General features: G+C 41.8%; 1 protein-coding gene and 1 pseudogene across 1 annotated transcript; one reads left to right on the forward strand and one right to left on the reverse strand.

The window, feature by feature from the left end:
• Positions 1-599: 599 nt before the first annotated feature.
• On the forward strand, positions 600-4,637 carry LOC118367606 (uncharacterized; annotated as a pseudogene).
• Positions 4,638-4,739: 102 nt separating this feature from the next.
• LOC118367518 (probable C-mannosyltransferase DPY19L1) lies at positions 4,740-17,217 on the reverse strand. The gene is made up of 22 exons (XM_035751082.2): positions 16,693-17,217; positions 16,318-16,342; positions 16,094-16,181; positions 15,763-15,900; positions 15,546-15,666; positions 14,167-14,260; positions 13,978-14,035; positions 13,439-13,530; positions 12,419-12,518; positions 11,806-11,883; positions 10,507-10,593; positions 10,330-10,389; positions 9,958-10,038; positions 9,679-9,780; positions 9,436-9,507; positions 8,476-8,555; positions 8,299-8,323; positions 7,849-7,968; positions 7,290-7,464; positions 6,956-7,055; positions 6,738-6,863; positions 4,740-6,460 (listed from the first exon to the last, which is right to left on the reverse strand). Exons 1-22 carry the CDS (start codon positions 16,934-16,936, stop codon positions 6,289-6,291), a joined length of 2,238 nt encoding a protein of 745 aa, XP_035606975.1. The 5' UTR covers positions 16,937-17,217; the 3' UTR covers positions 4,740-6,288.
• Between the last annotated feature and the right edge of the window lie 1,716 nt (positions 17,218-18,933).

An 18,933-nucleotide genomic window follows, 5' to 3' on the forward strand; every position in this document is an offset into this window, starting at 1 on the left:
CCCGACACTCAAGGCCGTCTTAGTGTGTCTGTGAAGCTTCATCATGTCTTATGAACATACTGTACAAGGAATACAAAAAGTGCAGTTCACACAAAAAGTATAGAGATCGGAATAAGATGACTAAATGTGACTTGGCTGTGTCAGGGCTCTGTATCTGTCATGCTCCATAGCACAGTCTTGTTGGCCACTTTCGAAAGGTAAACAGATCTTTGTACATTGCGAACATAGTGACTCAGAGGTCAGTGGACCCTTCCTATGTTCAATCCATTTTTGCCAGTCTCTGAGGGCTTAAAGAAACCCCTCTAATGCAGAGCATGCAAACACATTACATACACAGTATGTACACAAATGTACATGGTACACAAATGTATATGGTAACTTCATTTTGAGAAGCCATGTTTTGAGGCTATATAGTTTATTTACATTTACTTTGTTTAAGAACATTTACATACATGTTCTGATGGGCTACGACAGTTGAACTAAGCTCATAAGGCATTTCTTACAGTAAATTCTTCAAGAATCCATCATTCATTTATACATCCCAAAATGGATTTAGCCACTACAGCCTTTTAAGCTTTCAGGAAATTCCTCCCTGATCCCTTATTTTCATCAAATACTGTTTGTCCCGCAATCTTCTTATAAAATATAACAATGCTCAAGATTCCTATACCTGTAGGTGTGCCGGGATTCCATACATACCTACTGAGCAAACCAGGACATTTCCGTGCAGTGGGATATCGGGGCGTGATGTCAACATTCTCCTCCCAGGAAAAGAGAAGTGCCTGACTTTGTGTGAGGTGGAACTGCACGCAAGCACCTTTCAGGCAGGTATGGGTTCTAACATTCAGAATGTACACCTTCTCCAGCAGATGCCTTTTTTTATTCTTGTTTACGGATAAAAAAAATGTTTACTCCACTCCCTTTCTCCCTGTGCCTCTCCTCCTTTTTCCAGCCCTGCCTTCAACTGTCACTGAGACAGCTGTTACAGCTCCAAACCTAAACCTGGCCTGGCTGTGGGATCTTCTGAGATCCCTCAGAAAACTTGCCATTCGGAAAGATCAGCTACTCCTACATCCAATGATACAGTACCCTCCAGGCTAAAATTGGGACCAGAAATCAGAAATTCTTAACCAGAGGCTTGTAATTTTTCTGAGCAAACCTGGATGCAGAGTGCCTCTCTGGCTCCTGTGCCCACACCCAGCTTCAGAGCGACCCCTGGTGGAGGGTGGACCTGCTGGCTGTTCACAAAGTCACCTCCATTACCGTCACTAACAGAGAGGACTGCTGCCCCTGGAGGCAGGACGCGGCAGAGATTCTCATCGGAAGCTCCCTGAAAAACAACGGCAACAGTAACCCTCTGTGAGTAGGCTGAGCAAACATGTTTACAATAAACTACTCACAACTCAGTTCTACTAAAGTACTAGTACATGAAAAGCACAATGCAACCAAAGAGTACTACTAACACAGTACTAAAGTACTACTATAATTGCCACACTGCTACTGTGTAGTTACTGTAGCAGTACTATTTCAGAACCAATGGGATCACCTAAATAAAGGATACATAAATCCTGTAGGCTATTGTATGAATGACTCCTAATCTACCTGGCAGGTGTGCTGTGATCTCATCCATAGTGGCTGGGGACTCTGTCACCTTCCAGTGCCACGGGATGGAGGGACATCATCCGCCTGGGCTGCTTCAACCCGTGCTTGGTGGGTATATGATGGATTAGAATTGGGGTAAATTCATAGAGATGTACTAGAGAGCTCATCCCCTATCTTTGCAATGGCCACTTCTGTGAGAGCATGGGCAGCACCATTGAGGGCTGTCCCCATTTTAAAGTTGTCCATTTCTTCTTCTTCTACTTCTATGAGTGTAATGGCAGTACCAAAATAAACTGAAAAGGTGCATACCGCTACCTACTTTGCTGGAGTGTGTATAGTTTGAACAGATAGATTTACTGCCACCTGCGATTATGGAATGTTTCCTCAGGTGTATACAGGTAATTCATTGGCTGAACCCTCCTACTGACCTACTGTGATCCTTCCTTAACCCATTGCAAGTCCTACCCATTTGACTACTTCAAAATGGTGAAAATCCTCAATGCACATGCTGAAACAGGTTTTGGGACACATGCTCCCTCTAACCAACTCAATGGGTCAATTACATTTCAACACAGTTGATTCACGGAACGCCAAATCCTAACTTCAAATCGATGTATTTACCTCAAGTTTCATGCATTAGGATTAAGCCTGAAATGAGTTGACATGTGGTAGTTTCAACCCTGCTTTTGAATTGATTTCCCTCACTTCTCGTCTTCTATTTCTCCACTGACGAAGAGACCTATAATCAAAACAGTACAGACAAAGAGACATTTGACCATGAGAAAATATCATTTGAGACACAATATCCAGTTGATACAGTGCATGGTAAGTTACCCACATAGTCTGCATACAAAATGTTATGTTTGGGGGAAATCCAATGCATTACTGAGTACCACTGTCCATATTTTCAAGCATAGTTGTGGCTGCAATATGTTATGGGTGTGCTTGTAATGGTTAAGGGCTGGGGAGTGAATAAAAAATGAATGGAATGGACCTAATTCTAAAAGAAAACCTGGTTAATTCTGCTTTCCACCAGACACCGGGAGATAAATTCTCCTTTCAGCAGGACAACAACCTAAAACACAAGGACAAATATACACTGGAGTCGCTTACCAAGAAGACAGTAAATGTTCCTGAGTGGCCCGGCTAAAGTTTTTGAATTAAATCTACGAGACAAATAATATGTCAAGAATTGAAAATGGTTGTCTAGCTATGATCAACAACCAATTTGAAAGAGCTTGAAGAATTTTGAAAAGAATAATGGCCAAATTTAGAGCAGGGTGGCCCGCAGATGATATTCCCGCAGATGATATTCCCTAAATTTGACCCGAGGGTTATATTATTAAAAAAGACTAAATCCATATTATGGCAAGAACAACTCAAATAAGCAAAGAGAAACAAAGGTCAGTCAATCCGGAAAATGTCAAGAACTTTGAAAGTTTCTTCAAGTTCAGTCACAAAAAACCATGATGAAACTGAATTCTAAATAAATCACCATCAGCGTCACCAGCAAAGCACCCTCACCATCACACCTCCTCTATGGTTCACGGTGTGAACCAAGCATGCAGAGATCATCCGCTCACCTACTCTGGGTCTCACAAAGACACAGCAGTTGGTTCCAAAAATATCAAATTTTAACTCATCAGACCAAATGACAAGATTTCCACCAGTCTAATGTACATTGCTCATGTTTCTTGGCCCAAGCAAGTCTCTTCTTCTTATTGGTGTACTTTAGTAGTGGTTTCTTTGCAGCAAATCGACCATGAAGGCCTGATTCATGCAGTCTCACCTGAACAGTTGTTGAGATGTGTCTGTTACTTGAACTCTGTGAAGCACTTATTTGGGATGCAATCTGAGGTGCAGTTAACTGTAATGAACTTATCCTCTGCAGCAGAGGTAACTCTGGGTCTTCCTTTCCTGTGGCGGTCCTCATGAGAGCCAGTTTCATCATAGTGCTTGATGGTATTTGCGACTGCACTTGAATGTTCCACATTGACTGACCTTCATGTCTTAAAGTAATGATGGACTGTCATTTCTCTTTGCTTATTTGAGCTGTTCTTGCCATAATATGGACTTGGTCTTTTACCAAATAGGGCCACCTTCTGTATAACACCCCAACTGATTGGCTCAAACGCATTAAGAAGGAAAGAAATTCCGCAAATTAACTTTTAACAAGGCACACCTGTTAATTGAAATGCATTCTAGGTCATTTACCTCATGAAGCTGGTTGAGAGAATGCCACGGGTGTGCAGAGCTGTCATCAAGGCAAAGGGTGGCTGAAGAATCACAAATATAAAATATATTTTGATTTGTTAAACACTTTGTTGGTAACTACATGACTTCATACGTGTTATTTCATAGTGTTGATGTCTTCACTATTATTCTACAATGTAGAAAATAGTAAAAAAAAATTAAGAAAAATCCTTGAATGAGTAGGTGTGTCCAAATTTTTAATTGGTGCTGTATATATATATATATTTTTTTTAAATTGCTGACATAAAATACTGTAAAAACACCAGCAAATCAGCTCCAAGTGATTTTAGTTTTGGAAATCTGTTCCAAAATATTCTCACATCCAGAGATATTTGTGACCATATACAAATGAAAGCATGGTTTTAATAAAATATATCTGTTTGTACTTCTTGCAGTCAATTTGCAGTTTACAAATGATTTGTAATTATGTCCCTGAACATCCACTCAAGTAAAAATCATCCCGCAGGTGAATATAATTGATGATCTCTGTCCAATTTGTAAGTCGCTCTGGATAAGAGCGTCTGCTAAATGACTTAAATGTAAATGTCTTAAAGACTTACCGAGAAAGACTGACTGTTGTAATCGCTGCCAAAGGTGCTTCTACAGAATATTGACTCAGGGGTTTCAACACTTATGTTGAGATATTTCTGAAAGTCACTCACTATTTCTTGTCATACCCAGTGGAACCTCAAATGTTTTTCTTTGTTTTTATAGTTCGACGGCCACCTCTAAGTCACATTTGTATTCAATTGTGTATTCTAGTAATAAAGGCTTATTACTGTGAATCCAGAAACCATTTAATGAATGAAATATCCAATTCTCTCAAATGATCAACCAGCACCAACTTTAACTCATTAGTTTCACTGTTAAAAATAAGAGAAAGATGCTGACGAACATTTTATTTTCAAAATACAGATTAAATAGACAAGCATTAGACAAAGCTAGGTCTGACACTCAAATTTGAGATATTTCAGGTTGGGTGGTCACCGCCCCACCACTAAAAATGGGCACTTTGCTTACAAGATCACTTCAGTACATCTTGGACATAACCAAAAATAAACTTAGCATAAAACACCATAAGCACCTGCTGTGCTATTCATGAACGGTCAGAGAAATAGTAGAATACATTGAAATAAACTTCTAGCTTCCACCTTGCATTTAATTGAAACCGCCGCTTGATACTATTACAATTGATGAATGTTGTATAAAATGTATAAACCTTAAAACAGTCTTTATGAGTAACTAACTATGCTTATTGCTAAAAAGCCTCACCTGTATTGGTGAGATAATTTGTACCCAACAATACTGTAGCTTTTACACTGGAATGATTACACTGGGGTTGTTTTAAGTAACTTCAATGCCACACTGGTAAAAGGCAGAGTGAGTGACAGGGATAATGAGAAGGACACTCCGGTTATGTGGAGCACTCTCCTGTTTGACCCTTGACCTCAGAGTGGCAAAGGGACTTTCACAGCTGCATGAACAAAAGGGGACAGTGGTTTTAAGTGGGAGGAGCACACTAGTGCTATCGAGTGTAAAGTGGAGTCCACAGAGTGGTGTAGTCTTTCACAGCTATGTCCCTAAAATTAAATGGGGAAGTAACCGCAAGCAAAAAAAATGAAAATGTTGGGTGATAATACATTGTTGAATTCTAATATGTTGCTCTCGTGACATGTGCAAAGGCCACTTTTTGAGGTGCAAAAAAATGCTACAAATTCATGACGTAACTTCCTGTGTGGTGGAGTACAAAGCAATGACGCTAAATTGGCATGACTAACAACTCCAAAAGATGCCTAAGTGTTTTCTGTGTGTCAATACAGGGTCCTAAACCACTGATATTTGGTGGTAGGTCATTACACTAATGCTTAAAATAATGCACTGCTACAAGTTGCAATGGGTTGTTGGGAAAAATCTTTTTGCAGATTATCATATTCTGCTTCTCTTAAAAATGACTTTTCAGGTGTGCTACATTAACCTGACACTTGCAGCTGTAACACTAGTAGTTATACTAACTACACTTTGCTTTGGCAAATAACAAAATTATTAAACACCAGTGAATCAAAAAATAACACCGTCTAAATAATGACAATTCTTAATACGCAAAAAAAGGGCACAAAAGTACAAAAACTAAATATGCCTGACATCCAAAATGTACTAATACACACTAAAATAAAACTAATTCAGTCATTAAGAACAACTTTAGTATAAGCTCGCATAAAATAAAATGCTTATACAACGAGTGGAGACTCTTATCTAGCCCATCACGTCAGTCCACTGCTCTAACAGAGCCTCAAAAAAGGGAGACGTAAAACGCAGCTGTGGCAGTGGTACCTCCAAAGGAGACAGACCAACAGGAAAAGGAACTATATAAAAACACGCACCAGGTCGGTGGAAATACTAGAAGGTAGCACCAAAAACAGGCCGACCCTGCTGTTATCTGAGCTCTTTAGCTGCTTTGGGAACTTTTAGAACTTTGTAAACGTTGTTGTGAAAGACAGTGGCAAAGTGGGGCCTGGAGTCCCTGGACATGAGCGTACAGAGGGGGACTTTCCCAGCGTTCTGAGGGTCCTCCACATCCCAGATCTCAGGCATACTGCAGCCAGGCCTGGGGAGAAATCCAAGAAGTGGGGGGAAAGAGAGGGGCAGAGAAAGAGAAAATATTTCAGCAAAGAAACAAACTAAACAAAAACATTGTGATTAACTGACCGCGAAACAGATTGTTCAAAAGGTCACTTGGCAGCAGAATTGGGTTGAGTTCAATTCAGTGTCATTTCAGAGTGAGTTGGAAAAGTACCCTGTACTGACTGGAATGTCAATGTCACAAGAACATATGACAGTGTAAACAGCAGTGGATTACTGGCGGGAAGGCCACCCAGGGTTACCTGGAGCGGCGGGTGCACCACGAGTCCTCCAGGACAAAGTAGTCCACCTCCATCTGCATCAGGTTCCTCTTCACCACCTCGGCAGACTTGCGGCTGTACATGGCGTAGACCAGCTTGGTCCTCTCCCTGAGTGGAACAGACCATAACGTTTAGACAACGCTGAATTGGTGTTAGCCTAGCACATAGCTAGTACAGTAGTATCAATGTTCTGTTCACACCTCAGTCCAGCATCCTCGTAGTGTGGGTGATTGACGATGGGCCGGCCGGCTGACAGCTTCACACTGGCCATGGTGGGCATGGCTCCAGCAAACACAGCATCTGCACCACACACAAAACAGCACATCTAAGGGAAGAGTCCACAAAGGCATGGGTGATCTGAGAGGGACTGGATACCTGAAAGTGAGGTTACCAGCCAATTGCTTTCACCAATCCAACCCAGTCAGATTAGTCAATTCCATAACGAAGGATGCCATTTAGCATGATTTTAAAAAACAAGTGTGTCTCGAGTGCCAAGGGGGTTGGTTTCAGACGTAGGATGAAGACATCACTCACTGGGCCGGGTGTTGTCTTTGATCCAGTCCAGCAGCTGCTCCTGGGGTAGGTTGCTGAATTCTCCCATGATGCCCCACTGGGCCTGCAAGTTGGCCGCGCCCTGCATGGCCATGATGGACAGGATGCCAAACACCATCATGTGGAGCTTGAACTTCTCCCCTATCCAGCCAAACAACTGACACAGACAGACAACACATGAGCATCACAGAGAACACAGGTCTGTAGTGTGTCTGTGATGAAGGTCTTTGGTGGGGTTGTGATCCATCTTTGGTAACGTTATGCAGTGGCGGTAGGTAGCCTAGTGTTTAGCGCGTTGGACTAGTAACCAAAAGGTTAGAAGATCGAATCCCCGAGCTGAAAAGGTAAAAATCTGTCATTCTGCCCCTGAACAAGTCAGTTAACCCACTGTTCCTAGGCAGTCATTGAAAATAAGAATTTGTTCTTAACTGACTTGCCTAGTTAAAAGGTCAAATTTTGAAAAACTCTGCGGTATATGTGTGGTGTCAGTGCTAATTGTGTTGTGGTGTGTTAATCTCGTTGCGTCGTGTCAGGGACTGACCTGTTTGGAGCAGATCAAGGAGGCCATGATGCACATGTGGGGTGTGAGGAAGAGCTTGAGACGCATGATGAGCATCGCCAGCACTGCAAACGCTATCAACTGTAGGCTATGGTACACCAGCTGACACCATGACAGAGAGGGAGAGCCCAGGTAGAGAATGAGGGTTGAAGGGCACAGGGAGAGAACAAGATTCAGGGAGGGATGGATGGAGGAAGCAAGAGAAAGAAATGGTTAGAACTGATAATAAAGCTAGCAATTTATCTGGCAGGTTAAGATTGCCTCTGTATGCAGGCAATGATGATCATTATTGTAGCTGAAGCAGATAAACATTACCGCATTTAAGAAAACAGAAGGCTTGAATCATATAACGCGAGGAGACTCTGGTGTGTACAGCAGTAACATTCAGGGAAATCAGGAGTAACATTCAGGGAAATCAGGATGCTTGCTTACCTCTCCTTTTGCCAACATTTCTGGCCTGTGAAAGATTTGAAAAAGTTATGAGATGTCAAAATGTCAAGTTGCGTGGTCTTTATAAGAATGAATGGGCAAAATACACAGCAGTTTACCTTTGACTTGTGCTGTTAAGAGGGTGAGTTTTACAGAGAGGACAGAGGGAAATATACTCACTCTTCATCGTCGTCATCGTCTTCAGGTTTGACAGAATACTTCTCTCCTTCCCTCAGGAACCTCACAACATCCTGGATGGTCTGTACAGAGTAGAAGAGAAACAGTGTCACAAATAAAAATACCAACCTCAGAAGGGATATAACGTTGACCAGGATGACTCCACCTTCTATTATATGTTAACAGTGAGCATACTCACAGCAAATATTAAATAATTAACCATTTTCACCAGTGTCACTATTAAGAAGCCCTACATTTCTTTATTAGCAAAGCGATCAAACAGAATGCCCCCTTTTCTCCCCAATTTCGTGATATCCAATTGGTAGTGAGTCTTGTCCCATCACCGCAACTCCCATACAGTCTAGGGAGAGGCGAAGGTTGAGAGCCATGCGTCCTCCGAAACACAACCCTGCCAAGCCGCGCTGCTTTGCTTAACCCGGAAGCCAGCCGCACCAATGTGTCAGAGGAAACGTGGTAAAACTGGAGACCGTGTCAGTGTGCAGGCTTCTGGCCCACCATAGGAGTCACTAGAGCACGATGGGACAAGGACATCCAGGCCGGACGACGCTGGGCCAATTGTGCGTCGCTTCACGCGCCTCCCAGTTGCGGCCGGCTGCGACAGACCTGGATCGAACCCGGATCTGTAGTGATGCCTCAAGCACTTCAGTGCCTTAGACCGCTGCGCCACTCGGTAGACCCGGACGTGTCTTATTGATTCTGCATTTGACACACAATTAGATCAAACTGACACATTTGGACATGCTCGAGGAGATTCTTGAATAATTTTGGAATGTAATTCTCTTGCCGTTTCTTCAAGCCTGCCTCAAATATGACAAATTGAGCTCAACAGGCAAGTCCAGAGCAGAATGGGAGAAATTACATTTAAAGGATGCCTGCCTTGTTCACTAACAGTGGATTGATTGTGTGGAGTGCCTGGTGTATGGAACACAAATGAAGTTTTACCCGTCCTGCTATGACAGCAACCACCAGCATGTTGATGGGAAGCAGCAGTGTCTTGATGTAGCGCAGTGGGGTCTGAGAAGAGAAGTGCAATGTTACACACGTCAGATCGACTGGGGAAAAATATTGATTTCTGACACACCACACATTACCTTTACAAAATGAACAGCCAAATACTACGAAAGGATCCCCTTCTAACACTAGTGCTGTGTTGCTATGCCAAATAGGGCCAAGTGTCTTTCATACCTCAATTTCCATGAAGTCAAACTCAGCAGCACAGGTATACATCATGGTGTCAAAGTCCTTGTAGCTGGTAAACTTGGACTTTATTAAGCTACTGATGTGAGCCTGGGAGAGAGAAAGTTGTAATAAAAACAGCTGCAATTCCTGTTCACTTTTATTACTATCATACTATTGAGTGATGGCTTGTTCCAAAATGCAGTGATTCTTCCAGAAAAGGAACCAACATGTAAGGCAATATAGCTAGCTTGTTTCAAATGCTCAGGACTATTTTCAAAGACTTACATCATCAGAGGCTCCAAAGATGGCTGACAGCATGAACTTGAGAATGACAGTGGAGACAACCCATACCAGGCCCTGCATGACCTGAGAGCAGACACAGGTCAACCAGAAGACACACACACAGACGTGCCCGCGCACACACTCACGCAATCTTGTTTTACTAACATTGTGGACACACACAATTGATTCCCATTCAAAATCCTATTTCCCCTAACCCAACCCCAAAACACTAATTCTTCACCCCCCCCCCTCCCCCGAGAAATAGACTTTTTCCTTGTGGGGACCAGCAAAATGTCCACAGTTTTTGATTGCCCACACAAGTATCATGTCCACAAATGTATAGTTAAACATGTCCACACGCTTATGTCCTCTTACCCATGTGATGAGGCCAGGTTTGAAGGCTTCTGCAAATTTGTCCCGCAGGGCAATTATTCCCTGTAACCAGGAAGGAACTGATTTCAACACCATACCGTTTTTAACATCACACCATGCTTAACATAAAAGACATCCTCTACACATTGAAAGCATGAGGAGAGTGTTAGTCCAGCTCACCCAAATGGAGACCAGCGAGGATGCGTAGAATGATGTCAGCAGCATGGAGTTTCCAAACATCAGAACAAAGCACACGGCAAGTGTGATCTGGAGATGGAGTGGAAAGAAGGTTGGTGACATAGTCCGAGTCGATATTCACCTAATAATAAAGAATTCCCCTTGACCACACCCACAAATTGGGGAAAACAAACATTTGTTCCCATTGTCCCCCAGTGTAAACAACATCATCATAGATTTGATGGTATACAGAAAAGGAAAAGGCTGCTCTGTTGTTCAACGTACATGTAACCAGGTCAAAAATCCCAACCTACGGTTCGCAATACTTGCATGTAGGGAAATAGAGCCTGCGAGATGAGCCCTATGACTTCAGGCTATTCGGTGTGGGAAAGTGGGAAATATGGAGACCCAGTGTCCAAGTACACTATACGTAGCTACAGTATGTGTGGAAAACATTTCATCACAGGTAAGACATTTAACTTGTTTAGTATAGTCCGGTTGTAACTCCACTCACTACTAGTAGCTGTATAGTCCGTTTGTAACTCCACTCACTACTAGTAGCTGTATAGCACTCACTCACGTGGCTACTAGCACCGTCATGACAACGGGCATGAGGGAAGCTCTACAATATGATGTTTTTCTAAGTAGTGAGAACACTTTGGAGCAGGCAATTTTGAAAGGTAATCTTTAGACATACTTTTTTATTGTTGTTGTGATTGACTAAAACAGGTAAACAACAAGGAAATAGCATTTACGTTTCAGCTGTTTGCCAATGGGGTAACCTAGGCAACCATAGGTTGTTTTCCCCCACAGGTGGGCAGGGCCACGACATTCAATCTAATACCGACTGGGACTATTTTACTGTTGTCATGGCACACAGACACGCACACCAAACTTGTTACAGCCAAAGTGGGCTTAACAATGCTGTAGGTCGTCAAGGACACAAGCCTGTGAGTGTCCCGTTTTCTTGACACTGCCACTTCTTGCCAGGCGAATGAATTATTCATAGCCATATGTCCTCTCTTCTCTCCTCCTCCGTCGACACAAATCTCCAGCATCATCTTAATACAAAGGGCCTCTTCTCTTATCTCTCCAGCACACTGGCCCCAGCCCGCTACGCTAGCCACACTAACAGCCTGTGTTGCTGAGAGGATTAGGAGAGCTGGAACTGAGGTGGAGAGGAGTAATGTAGCTACAGACCGAATCTCACACACAAACATACTCCTTAGCAAAACGTACAGCCCTGTTTTACGATGCACGTCCACAAGTGCAGGTTAGATAGGAACCATAAAATACATTTACCATGTGTGTCACTAGGAGGGACTGAATTTTGGTGGGGCTGATGTATCCCAGGATGTACGAGGCAAAGAGAGAGGCCACCTGAAACAAGTAATGAAATGTGTAAACACAAGCAATAAGTAGTGTATACAACAACTGTGAAATGATTGCAATAAAGGGTACATGCTTATTTTGAGCACAACACATTGATGTTATAAGTACTTAGATTACAGTATGTTGTAAAATCCCCATATATAAGGATCTGATTAGGATAGGGAACTGTAGCTAGCTGAGGGACATTTGCTATTATAATCTAGCCAGACTGCTTAGCAACAGCTTTGCTATCAAAGATGCCAGCAGATCTGTGTGAAAGACTAACCTTCGACACTTTTGTCTGCCTCCGCTCCTCCTCCAGTCTTATTCTCCATCCGTCTCACACCCTCCCTCCTTTTTCACTGTCTGTCCTCTTTTTTGTTATCCTTGTCTCCATCTTTTACAATGTCCCTTTACCAGTTTACTCATCTCCCTCTCTCAATCGCTCTCAGTCTCCCTTCTCTCTATCCCCATCTCTTCCTCACCCCTCTCACAGCCTCTACCTTTCCCTCCACCCTTCTTTATGTCTCTTTTTTTCTCTTACCTGGGTAAGCAGCACAAACTGGGCAAACTGCCAGGGCAGCATGAAGCACAAATTGGAAATGCCCAGCGCCCACATGGTCTTTCTGCTGGAATTGCGTGTCCTTTGCGGAGATAGATGTGGAAAAGAGCAGGGAGGCGAGAGTTAAGGAAACCCATTAACACAGGAACACACTCTAATGCTCCCATTCAGGCTGCCTCTAGACAGAATATATCAGCCACCAAGCCCTCCACTCACACTGACAGCTTTAGAGAACAAGTTAACATGGTCGAATAGCAGACACTTTGACTCCAAGTGAATTAGAGTTAATACAAAATGTGAACAATGCGGGAATGGAACCAACAACCTTGGTATTGCAAACACCAAGCTTAACAAACCAGATATCTGGACCACAATGAATTGAGATCATAACAATTGCAGAGCTCTCAATATAATCTATATTCTACATCAGTGTTCTCAACTGGTTTTGCCTCGGGATCCAAATTGAACTAGGTTGTCTCAGTCCCGACATCCGCACCGTGAAAAAGAATCGCCAAAATCCAATCTTGAAAAAAAAAAAAAAAGAATACAGAATGTTATATTGATAGCTAATGTAGCAATTATATTCCCAGCCAACTCTTTCATTGTCAATAATTACATTTTGCCCATATTCTTGATGAAGAATGTTAATAAAGTCACCTCACTGGCTTGAGAACACAAAAATCAACCAAAATAGTGCTGTTAATAGCTGTATATTGAAACTACTTTGATTTAAGAAAAAGTGTTCAGGGATTAAATTATAAAAACACGTAAGTACATTATCATTTATTCACACTTTCTATCTGGTTTAAGTTTAGACTGGAGTATTATTTTATAAAAATATAAATACAATTTTTCTCAGAAACCCGTGAACCATCCAAAACCTTGGTTGCGACCCACCAGTTGAGAATCGCTGCTCTACATTACATATGACTAGCACATGAAGAGGCAGCCAGAGGGTATTGAAAAGAGAAGGAGAGAAAGGAAGGACATATGGTGAGTTACCGGAGGATGTGGGTGAGGAGTAACATCTGCAGAACCAGGAAGGGATAGGAGAAGCTCTCCCTCAGGGGCGGAGTCCACATGACCCGGGTGCTCTGACACAGAAACAAACACAATCCTACTTTATTTTGCAACACATTGCTGCGTAGGAGGGGATTTTCTGTACCGCTACACAATCAATCAATGACAACTGCGAAGAGCTATTTGTACATAAAGACGCATCCAGTAATCTCATCCAGTACATTGAGTCATCATTCTACAACCCACACTGCACCAATGCTCCTATAATAATGATGCGGATACATTCACACTTCTGCGTTGAAACCAGCACAGACAGAGAAGGTCAAGGAGACAAGTGGGTAGCAACTCAGGAGAGGAGACAGGAGAGCTGAGAGTATGATTGAAATGTCAGTATCGATTGGTGTGAAGAATACAATAGAGCAACCACTCAGCCTGTCTGAGACAGAGATCCTTTTGATGGCTGCCTGCATTGTATTCATCCCCCATCGCCACCTTCACGGTCCTGTACGCTACACACTCACCTCTCCATGGTTAAAGAAGAAACACAGCACCGTGACCATACCCCCGAGCCGACTGCCACTAGAGAGAGGAAGGGAGGGAGATGAAACTTTTCTTATTTTAGCAGTCTTTGTTAGAACATGAGTCACTAAATTACTTTAAAATCTGAGCCCAACCGGTACAAAATCAAAGGAGGGTAATGGTTAAGTTACCTGAGGTAGGTCCCGTAGATGAAGAACAGACTCATCATCAGACCATTGAGGAGGAACACAAAGGTCACGTAGAAGTATGCGGGGTCACCCATACCTGACACACACAAGCAGAGAGGCTATTAGGATTGAGACTGGCAATGGCAAGGACCTCAAATAGCCAAAGGCCATAACTTCAAAGCACTGATTCTCATGACCAGAGATTCTATTAAAATTACTATATGTTATTCTATGGCCATGACCTGAAGCCCTGGACAAAAATGAGTGAGAATATTGTTTGCTTGTTGTATTACTGTACCAAACAAATTACCTTCTTTTTAGAAAATGCTAAGTCGACTGATGGAATGGCTCAAAACAAGATGATTGAAAGCATGACGGAATAATGATTGATTGACACCTGACTCTCTCATAGTGAAAGACATAGGCCTAAAGGAAACATTGAAGCCTTCAGTCGGCGTCTTAATGCTTTCCTGAAGTGGGAGGCTCTCTCATTTCAATACCATAGAATTGATGAGGATAAAGGGCCATTTTGAGTCTGCTCTAATTTGCTGTGCACTCAGCTAGTGGAAACAGGAACAAAAGGCAGGCGGCACTGTCATGTACAGCAGCACCTTCAAACTACATTGTGTGTGCTTTCACATAATTCACACCTTTATTAGAAAGAAGTGTAACTTGCGCCAGTCTTAACTATATGACTACATAACACTGAAGTACCACGCATATAACATGCTATGGAGTGCTAATGACAAGTCAAGAGAACAGTTCAACAAGTAGAAAAGGGGAACAACCACCCCTCACAAAACACCTACCCCTTATTCATAGATTTCATTGAAGTCGGCACAGATACATGTGAAATGTGTTAAGTGAAATAAAAAAGCTTTTCCTTTGTGCAGCAGCTCAATAAAAATGCAACGAAAGCAAGAAATAGCCTCATGGATTGCAATTATTCATAAGCTAAGCAACTGCATGGCCTTCCTGTGGGAAACACAGATCTCTATTTTCCTGAAATTAACTGATATTCAGTCAAACTTGCACATTTGGAAATCCACAATTCAGAAAAAGAACATTGATCTAGTGCAGTGGACTATATGTATATATATATATGTTGAAATTAAAATACAAACAGTTTGGCTTTGTGTCATCATTCTCCTTACGGAGTGGAACACTGGCGTTATGCCAACTTTCAATTTCATATGCAGCAATAACGATTTAAAAAATATATATATATTTTTTTACAACTAATATTTCAGATGAACCACTGCAGCGGGATGGCACAGGAATAACACTAATTTTCTTTATTATTTCCCATACTTCTGGTTTGATTGCATCTGGCCTAGAGAGTTGTGTGTGTCTGTTCAGGTCAAACAAGACTGCATTGGTACCTTCACAGCCATCCACCGGAGCCATACCCTCTCCTCTATTGATGGACCAACACATCTTGGTGGGGAGTCCAAAGAATTCCATTATATCTGTGTAGATTCTGTACCAGCTGGCCAGGACCACCTAAAGAGCAGTGGAGGAAGGATTTCAGCATGAAGATCCTCAACAAAGTCTGTTGTCCAATCAAATTCCAAGGATGTCCATTTCCACAAATGTTACCTCTGGATAGAGATTGAACCTCTTCAGTGTGTTTATAACCAGTGGGTACTCTGTAAGCCGATCGTTCATGACCAGATACAGGCCGTTGATAAAGGTTGGGGCCTCAATGATGGTCTTGAAATAAGAGTAGTATAAACCCTAGAACAGGATCATATAACAAATGGATTAAATTCCCACAGAAAAGCCCTTCTCAGGTATTGGCTCATGGCCTGCTACAGAAACACAGCTCTAAGATTTTGCAAGACACAGTATCACACACAATAATATAGAATAGGTCATCGTGATTTCATTTGTTTCTTCTTCTGTCATCTTTCAACACCACAAGACATACCATTTCTGTCCGAAATGCCATTTCCTTTTCTAGTCCTGACAGATGTGAGAAGTGTCTGTCATTTTCAAAGAGGCGTGAGAGATGGTACCTACAGAAACAACAAATAGGCTTTAGGGATATCCAGCTAACCATAGTTATCTACAATCAATGTACACAGGAAACGTGCAAGACATTGAAGTGCATGTCAATGACCTGAAATGTTAGAGGTTGGCTACTTAACTTACCAATGTAAATACCCAGCCAGAGCAGCTAAGAAAATACAGAGAAACATAAATATAACTAGTTAATGATATATTGGGAAAGTTGTGGGGTTTAATCATTGTTCTATTATTAGTTAGCTAACGTTAGCTAGCTAGCGTTAGTTTTAATAATATATCTTCCGTTAGCTAACTACTGTAGTTACAGTAATGTTAAAGTTGCTAGCCACCAATGACCGAGGCACAGCCTGGGATAGAAACCTCAGTAACGTTAGCTGTCGTAGAGGTTGTGCTGTTTGAGCTAGCGTTGGCAAGCTAACGTAAGTTAACTAGGTACGTTAGCAACATAGTTACAGTACTGGTAGCTAGCTAAGTACTGTATATGTGTTGTGTGACACTTACCAAGAACCAGAGTGATTCCGAGTTTCACAAAAGCAGACGGGGTAAGGCCAAGCTTACTTCTGATGAATGAAAACCCAGGAAATAGTCCATTCCTATTGTGAAGCAAGCTGTTGAAAGGGGTGCCTTTGCCTGCTCGTCTACTTTTCCCGGTGCCTGGCGACACAAACGGACTCCTGTCTCTGTCGTCGACATTGGGCTGCGGCTGTTGATCCTTCACGTTTTGTTTTCTAGTTTTTACGACCATGTTTTCATAATCGTAAATCTTCGGCTGTGAAATACGTTTTGTAGAAGTAACTGAGAAGGGTACCTTCTATCCACCGCTCAGGGTCTCCACCTTTTGCTAGCTACCTGAGTGATGATGTGTTCACTGCACAAATCTTTGAAATGTTCGCCCCCAACTGGAGTTAATACAGACTGCATGCGTTAGTAGCCATGGTAACACAGATATGTCAGTTGGTAGCTAGAACGCTTCAGTTCAAAATGTTGTTTTTCTAACGTAAATATAAAACTAATACGACAGTGGCACATGTCAGTAGCATCCCCCATCCCTCGGTCTCTCGCTCTGTCAATTTCAATTCAATTGAAAGGCTTTCAATTCAATTTAAGGGGTTTATTGTCATGGGAAACATATGTTAACATTGCCAAGGTAAGTGAAGTAGATAATTAACAAAAGTTAAATAAATAATAAAAATGAAAAGTAAACAATACACTCACAGAAGTTCCAAAAGAATAAAGACATTTCAAATGTCATATTATGTCTATATACAGTGTTGTAACGATGTGCAAAATAGTTAAAGTACAAAAGGGAAAATTAATAAACATAAATATGGGTTGTATTTACAATGGTGTTTGTTCTTCACTGGTTGCCCTTTTCTGTGGCAACAGGTCACAAATCTTGCTGCTGTGATGACACATTGTGGTATTTCACCCAGTAGATATCGGAGTTTATCAAAGTTGGGTTTGTTTTATAATTATTTGTGGATCTGTCTAATCTGAAGGAAATATGTGTCTCTAATAGTCATACATTTGGCAGGAGGTTAGGAAGTGCAGCTCAGTTTCCACCTTATTTTGTGGGAAGTGTGCACATAGCATCTCTTCTCTTGAGAGCCAGGTCAGCCTACGGTGGCCTTACTCAATAGCAAATCTATGCTCACAGAGTCTGTACATATTCAAGCTTTCCTTTGGATTCCTTTGGATCAGTCACAGGGTCAGGTATTCTGCCACTGTGTACTCTGTTTTTGGCCAAATATCATTCTAGTTTGCTCTGTTTTTATGGTAATTCTTTCCAATGTGTCAAGTAATTATCTTTTTGTTTTCTCATTATTTTTTTTTGTCTAATTGTGTTGCTATCCTGGGGCTCTGTGGGGTCTATTTGTGTTTGTGAAAAGAGCCCAAGGATATATCCCTGTGAATTATGAATGCTAAGCACAGGTTTACATTTGCATATTACGAATGCCACTACATTTTTCAGAAATTAACAAACTTCAGTAATGGTATCCCTTGACCAGCAGACAATGCTTGCTGGTTTACGCTTATCTTGGTTTTAACCACTAGATGTCACTACAGTTTCGGGTATGAATCAAGAACATTCAAGTTTGCTACTAAACCAGGCAAAATGGCATTTCATTTACTACACATGTACTGTCTGACCTGATAATTTATTCCTAATGGCCTCTGTATCTCACAAAAGACTACAAAACTATAAACACTACTACACTTTATTAGAGTTTATTGGACACATGTAGTATTAAATCATTTGTGCTACTTTAGGTTATCGCTCTTTCTAGCTTTTTCATTTGAATAAATCTGCTGTAGTGGTCACAATGGTTCAATTATGGTTATTAAATGTATTTCATTATAAGTCTTCAGATTAATCTTGGACTGATCAAGATGTCTTCCTCTAGATACAAAATGTTCTTGGTTGAAGGTTATCAGAGAAAATAACTGACCAATAATGTGCAGAACTATATTTGCTGTCATACCAGAGATACTACCTTTATGCCAGGTGACCAGATTAACTGTGTATCTTTAGAGCCACTCTGCGGCCGCGGCAACCCTCGAGGACAGAGACATGGTTGCCAAAGCTGCATCGGAGGGGAATATTGGTGGCTGGTCACACAGACAGGAACATCAGGAAAGATGATCTGATCTCATCGGTTTGGCTTGGAAAGGGACAGAGAGCACTAGAGGGAAAAGCTGCCTTCTAGTGATGACATCATGACAGCTTCTCACCATCTCCAC

This window comes from Oncorhynchus keta, chromosome 34 (assembly GCF_023373465.1).
Source record: "Oncorhynchus keta strain PuntledgeMale-10-30-2019 chromosome 34, Oket_V2, whole genome shotgun sequence".
NCBI lineage: Eukaryota > Metazoa > Chordata > Actinopteri > Salmoniformes > Salmonidae > Oncorhynchus > Oncorhynchus keta.